This window comes from Malus domestica, chromosome 15 (assembly GCF_042453785.1).
Source record: "Malus domestica chromosome 15, GDT2T_hap1".
In the NCBI taxonomy this organism is placed as follows: Eukaryota; Viridiplantae; Streptophyta; class Magnoliopsida; order Rosales; family Rosaceae; genus Malus; species Malus domestica.
The window spans coordinates 13,367,632-13,375,043 of NC_091675.1; the positions used below are offsets into that span (position 1 = coordinate 13,367,632).

General features: G+C 36.7%; 1 protein-coding gene across 1 annotated transcript; it reads right to left on the minus strand.

The window, feature by feature from the left end:
* Nucleotides 1-700: 700 nt before the first annotated feature.
* LOC103400419 (ethylene-responsive transcription factor WIN1-like) lies at nucleotides 701-2,031 on the minus strand. The gene is made up of 2 exons (XM_008339068.4): nucleotides 1,719-2,031; nucleotides 701-1,585 (listed from the first exon to the last, which is right to left on the minus strand). Exons 1-2 carry the CDS (start codon nucleotides 1,796-1,798, stop codon nucleotides 958-960), a joined length of 708 nt encoding a protein of 235 aa, XP_008337290.3. The 5' UTR covers nucleotides 1,799-2,031; the 3' UTR covers nucleotides 701-957.
* Between the last annotated feature and the right edge of the window lie 5,381 nt (nucleotides 2,032-7,412).

The window sequence follows — 7,412 nt, forward strand, 5'->3', positions numbered from 1 at the left end:
GCCCCTCCAAGTTTTAAGTAAGCTTGTTGTTGGTGGCTTGAGGGCGTCGGCAGTTCTGACCTATCTAAATAATAGTAGGACATTCTTGGTACTGTATATCTAGGACTTGTCCTACTGGACTGCACCTAGATTTATTATACTCTGATTAGGAGTGTTTACTTTTGTAACTAACTCCTATCACTTCCTGTTTAGTAGTGCACTCTAGCAATTCAGTTTTTAATTATTCGTATATTTTCTATCTCTTTTGCTTTCGCATTGTGCACATGGCTACGTCACTCCCACGTGACGGCCAGCATGCCTTGATCTCAGTCGGGGTGTGTCATGATACATACAAGGAGAACATGCCAAAAATTAGGGTAATCAACAAGCACAGAGAAACATATAGAGCCTAATAAAGGTATGTATAGAATCATTCCAATGCTGGCTAGTTAGAATTTTTTTATTAGAAATGATACTACTAATCTAAACTTCATTAAGGGAAGAGAGAATTGAATTCATCATGACGTAGTGGATTGATTATAAAGGCCTTATATAGGCTAACACACCAAGACAATCCACCACTTACGACTAATCAAAACTTTAATTAACTTATTTATAATGATTTATTCGATTGGGGAAGACATAATTGCAAAGAGAAAAATTAATAAACAAACAAATTGAATAAATAACCAAGAAATTAATCAATTACGTGATCAAGAAGAACAGAAATTAATAGTGATCTATTATTCTCAATTTGGCACATAAATATCCAAACCGTTTTAATTGGACACTAATGGGTTACAATTATTACTCTTAACCCTTTTAATGACTACATAATTAAATATATTATTTTTCCCATTACCTATGTGTATATATGTAGAGAGATTATTTAGATGGGTATATATAACACTATACTTACTTAATTTTACCAAACAAACACAAATAGCTAGTAATTAAATAAGAGTAGTACTACTACAACTAAATTTTTTCCTCCCCTTGATGAATGCCAAATGATAAATCAGGACTTAGGCAATTTCTGTTAAGCAGCTCTTCTATCATCTGCAACGCAATTTTCTCTTCTTTATCAATCTCCGCCATGAGTTCGGGCGCCCTCTCTGATGATGTTGCAATCGAAGCCGACTGATCTGAATTCGACATTAGCTGTGATGGTACAACACTCTGATCATCAGCATTATTAGTATCAACATTATTATTATTCTTCTTCTTGCCAAGCTGAATAGTCATGACCCAATTGGAGTTATCAGAGCGTTGACCTGCCCGCTTTTGCCACACTCCAATGTGAGAGCTCTCATTGTCGAGCCTCAAGCAGGTCATGGATGGGGACGGTATCTTGCTGCATTTCCTTAGCTTGGCATGCAATATTTCCGACAAACCCTTCGGTCCGGATGGTGAATCCAAGTCACCACTACTAGTTTTTGGGTGATCGGATGATCCTACTGTGGCACGAGTACTCTTACTCTGAGTTGTAATAGATGTTGGGAAATTGGTCTTGGCATTTCGTCCGCTCATCAGAACGGCAGCTTCGTCGTATGCTCGGGCTGCTTCTTCAGCTGTCCCAAATGTGCCTAGCCACACCCTTCTCTTCCTGCAGTAGTCACCATGATCACACGCGTATGTACGTATTATATGTAGATGATATATACATGTATGTATGTATGTTGGTGAGGGTTGAGAAGAAATAACCAAATGGTATATATATGTTGGTGAGGGTTGCTTACAGTATTGGGTGGCGGATTTCTGAGACCCAAGAGCCCCAGTGACGCTGCCTGACGCCTCTGTACTTCTTTGATTGCACCATTTTGTTTGTTTATCTAACTTTGAGAGAGAGAGAGAGAGAGGAATGAAAGGGCGATTGAGAGGTGAGCGAAGTTCAGAAAAGTTAACGTATGGAAATTTGAGCTTTGCATACGATGATAGATATAGGTAGAAATAAAAAGAGTAGGAGGAGAGGCTATACGCAATGATGTCGGCGAACTAAGCCCAGTATATATGTACGTTCTGCAGTGCTTTCTGTAATTAATTTGTCAACTACAACCTCCACAATACAGTAGCCTCTCATAAATACTCAGTTCCCTCCTCACTTGTCCACCGGCTGCTCTCTCTCTCTCTCTCTCTCTCTCTCCCAAGACTAAAACGACTTGCACATTGACATATTTTTCTTTACATGTAGTAGTATACATGAATTATTTTGATGTTGTTTTTGTATGTTTATTAAAATTTGGGTATCGGAAATGTCCACTAATAAATAAAAATATGTAATGCAATGGCTCAATAATAGGATTCAAATCAACTAGCTCACACACATTTTCTTTCTTTTTCTTTCCTGATTCATGACTTCCCTCAATTCAACTAAGTAAATGCCAATAATTCGATTAAGTACAGTTTCTTAGGACATTTTCAACAAATAATTGCATGAATGAATAATATGTAAACAGTAATCATAAAATATCTAAATATATATTGTCCAAATTCCATGTTCATAGTTAATATCACGTCTCTCTAGCGAAGTAGGTAGTTTATTGTATCTTCTCCGTCACTTCATATATATACTACTGGTACATATTATTTAGACTCTGACTTTGACACTGCGTAGACTTGGGGCTTATTGTAATGTCTTCCTCCACTATTAATTTCATATAAAGATTTTAACTAATGATGCTTTTATTTTCATGAAATGAACTCCTTGAACCTCCTATTGCATGAATGAACTACATAAAACATACGGAAAACTTCTATTCATACTCACTTTTACTACTCACACACCCTTATTAATTTTTTTATCATTAATTTTTTTCGCTTCATTTGATTCGATAAAAAAAATTTGTTAAAAACGTGTTAAAAACAAAAATATTTATATGGATAACACTATCTAATAAATATATATATACACAAGCGCAACAAAAGATATTTATCTCCACGTTTGTTGACTGAAAAAATGAAATTGAACGACTGGAAGTGAATAAATATATTCAGAAAGACATCGACGCATCAGTGAACAGTCATGATGAACTTTCAACAATAAAAGGTCGATGGATGCATGCCTTGAAATGATGGGAAATAGATTCCAGATTAGGACTTAACATTCAGTCCATCCACCATATCTGCATATCGAACAAAAATCGATGTCGATGCTATATTAACTAACTTGTACCCTCTCTGCCAGTCTGCTTCCGTGTGTGTTGTAACTAGTTAGTTACACTGATGAGTCTCGGATTTTCATCTTTGAAACTGACAGCTAACCAAATCCAGGCGACAACTGCACGCAGTGCAGTGTCTGGATAACTAATTGTATTGTTGTACGTAGTACAATTACTATAGTTGTACTGACCCAAAAAAAAAAAAAAAGAAATTTACTACAGTTGTGTGTCAGTCATATACGTTCAAATGGAAAGTTTGAATTGATCAAAAAATTCAAAATAATTTATGATTACACAATGTACGATGGACAGATAGGTTATGAGGATTCCTAAAATCTTCACAAAAAGGATCTCGATGAGATCCAAATCCTTTTTTAAGGGTTTACTTGATACTCTATTCTTTCTCCAAAAATAGACATCTCGACTAGAGGTGATAGAGTTTACTCGTATATTGTAGCAAGAAGATGATAGGGCTCTTGCGGGATCATGTTTACTGTATACAATTCTCGTATTTAGGAACAAAATAAGGGAAGTAAAATATATATATATATATAAGAAATTCTATATAGTAAATATATAGTTCCAACGATGATTCAATACCTATTTGTACAAAAAATACCTGCTACATAAAATTGGTACATGTATACAGTATACCACAATCATCTCCTAAAAGGTATTTAAAAAGTCTCGACCGAATAATAACTGGCACTCTTCCTGGGGAGTGTGGTACTGCAACCCTTGCCGACTGCCGAGCGCACGAGTTAAGTGGCCAGCAACAGAGGGCATACGCAAATAGTCCAATACTACAGAGAGGATGGAGCCGTACGGAATTGAGGTGGACGTAAGATAAAAAGATGTTCACATACGGGGGAGATGTCAATTCCAAATGTCACATTAACTCATTAAATGGCCGATTAAAGTTCTTCACCCATTGGGTTAGGTTTCATATTTAAGATTTTGGAAGTCGAACGTGGCACAAACAGTGATAATACCTAGATCTAAAGGAATCAGGATCCTCTCTTGAGCAATTCCCTAGAGATCCTAGGGATCCTGCAATCTTGTCCGTTCATTTTATATCGTGTAGTCAGTTTTCGTTAGGTACTATTCATATTTGAATTTTAAAATTTAAATTTTAAATGATTTCTGACAGCACGATATACGATGAACGGATATGGTTGCAGGATCCCTAGGGAATTACTCAGGAGAGGATCCTGGTTCGATCTAAAGGACCACGAGTAATTGGGAAATAATAAAAAAAAGTTAAATTAGTACATAAACAGATTAAAAATTAAGAAAAACTAATAAAATAGCTTGAAAATTTTGAATTTTAACGATAAAGACAAAATAAATGGTAAAGTGAATAGTACCATGATTAATTTTTTAGTGTAAAAATATGATTTTTCGTTAAAATAAATAATACCGAAAACTTTTTATTAAAATTTTCTAAAAATTAATGTATGATCGTGATAGATCTACAAATTGAAATGAAATCACACGATGAAGATCACTTTATAACTCATCACTACTAGTCCTTGGTTTCCTTGCATCTTTGGCTTACATATGTTCAGGTTCCACGATCAAACTAAAAAATGGTGGATGTATAGAGGGTGATGGGGAGAAGTACTATAGAGATCCTTAATTCGGAACTCTTATTTGTAATTAAAAAATTAATAATATAAAAACGGTGGTTACGTTTTGATTTTCTATTACACACATGAAGTATGGTACGAAATAATGTTTCAGCTTTTATTTTATGGAAATTTTTGATATGTGAACCATGTATTATATATGATCATAATCGCTCGCTCTCTCTCTCTCTCTCTCTCTCTCTCTCTCTCTCTCTCTCTCTCTCTCTCTCTCTCTCTCTCTCTCTCTCTCTCTCTCTCTCTCTCTCTCTCTCTCTCTCTATATATATATATATATATATATATGCATGAAGAAAGTTAACTTTTTACCATAAAATCAATTGATAGTATGAGGATTAGCCTAACTACTTATAAACACATGTAAGGTTCCTTAGTTTTTTTATAAGGAATTCATGCTCTCGACGAGCCCTTCACGTGTGCCAAATTTTCAAGCTCAATATATAGACAATACAAATCGGGTGATGTGGAACACTTGTTAGCGGGGAAATATTACAACTGTATTTGTACAATGCCTTTGTACCACACACGTGTTAACCACACATTCTAACTAACACTAGTGTTGACCACACATTCTAACACTAACTACAAAAACCATTACAAAGTATCCCAACAAAAATCAAAACTAAGTTTTATCTTTTACAACTGAATTTTCCTTAATACATGTGGCCTATAAAGTCATTGATAATATGAAAAGTAGCCCAAATATATAAGCATGCGAGGCCATTCTTTTATGGATGTGACATACATACTTTTAACAATGCACTACACACACACATACAATACACACACACACAGAGTGGCAGATCCGCTAAGGTAACTACTGGTCCCAAGATCCTTTGGAAGTTGGAAAAATGGTTGGGAAGGTACTCGGAGGACACTATGGCCGTCTGGTTTGTGACTCGAGGACACCCACTAGTGTTCAATTAATGAAATACCTAAATGGGTATCGGCATAATTCGGCAGCAATCCTCAACAGCTTGCTTGGGTTGTTGTCAAGTTGTTTTCTTCTTCATTATTTTAATGATCTAACCAAAACGACATCGTCTTGAACTACGCCTTTAAAAAAAATCTAACACTACACATCTGAGCCTTCAAGGCTTTATTGACCCTCCATTCTTATTCCATGTTAGTATACACACTGTTAGTCAAGTGCCAACTTAAAAATAGTGTTTGTTAGGTACTAAACTAACTTATTTGTATTGATTCGTTGATTAAAGTGTTCTTTCTCTCAATGGGATTGATCCAAAACATGATAATGAGAATCATTTTCTTAGCTTTGTTTTCTCTCTCTGCTAAAGTTTAGATTCTATGGTTTTCTAAAGCTCTTCAATAGAAATTTTCAACGTAAGCTTTCATGGTATAACACCACTGCGCACCATCACCACCTGTCCCCGGCGCACCACGTCGTCCGAAATTTTTAAAAGCTTTTACACTAAGATCCCAAGATATTCGAATTCGGATCCCCACTGTATATACATATTGTTTTGTAACCTGAAAAATGAAATGAAAATAATTAGGTACGTAGGTAGGATATATAACTGCGTGCTTCCTGAACGCATGCATTGATGGGACATGATCACGAGGCCTTATGAAGATAATGATGGTGAAACATATAACTTTCGAATATATTAGAGTGAACGTAAAAGTAAAATTTGATAAAATTTTGATTTTAAACATACATAGAAGGAAATTCCATGTGCTCAGTGTACGTGGTCACTGGACCTTCAACGTGTACTTCCATATGGTATGACCTTTTCAAATACTTTTTCTGTTCGATCTTCGTATCCATGCATTTAAACTGTTGTAATATAGTCCAAAGATATCACATATATTTTCACGTCATCACATGATCCATGCCAGCAACAGCTTAGTGTGTTGTTTTTTTTTTTTTTTTTTTTTTTTTTGATAAACAGGAGATTCACTACCCGGGCAAAGATGCCAAAAGGTTACAAGAAAGCCTACAAAGAGGCAAACAAACACAAGCACAGCTACAAAGAAAAGTGGTGCGAGAAGGTAGGCAGGGGAACATGACGCCGCATCTAATGCTAGAGCGTCCCTTTACACACACCAATAGCAAAAAGATCAAGGGGGGCAAGGAAGCCCATCGTTACACAAAACATGAATTAGAGAAGATGGGGGTTTGTCAACCCATATGAAGTCACATGCTTCCCTACACTGCCGCGACGCCAAAAGGTCCGCAGCCGAGTTGGCCAGTCTTGGGATCCAAGACCAGCGACAATCTTGGAAAACTGATTCCATTCTATAGCATTTCCTTAGAATGGGAAAAGCCTCCCAACTGCCCTTCCTTGCTGGATCTTTAAGGCAGGAAATTGATTCAAGTGAGTCTGATTCCACAATAATAGATTCCCAACCCTTTCTAGCCCCCAGCTCACACCCATGTAAAATTGCCAAGGCCTCCGCCATTGCAACACCATTTGCCCTGATACGGTACCTGCAAGCCACCATGAAACAACCCTCATTGTTTCTTGCCACCACCCCCGTGTAACCCTCCCCCGAACTTGCTACCCAACTTGCATCAACATTAATCTTAATAGCACCCGGATTCGGCGGAGACCACTGGACTTCCACCTCCCCAATTCTTGGATTAGGCAGCGCCTCTTCCCCGTTT

Coding starts and splice junctions, on each gene's coding strand:
- LOC103400419 (XM_008339068.4), bottom strand. CDS start 1,798: ATGGTGCAATCAAAGAAGTACAGAGGCGTCAGGCAGCGTCACTGGGGC. Junction 1,586..1,718: donor GAAATCCGCCACCCAATACT/GTAAGCAACCCT, acceptor TGACTACTGCAG/GAAGAGAAGGGTGTGGCTAG.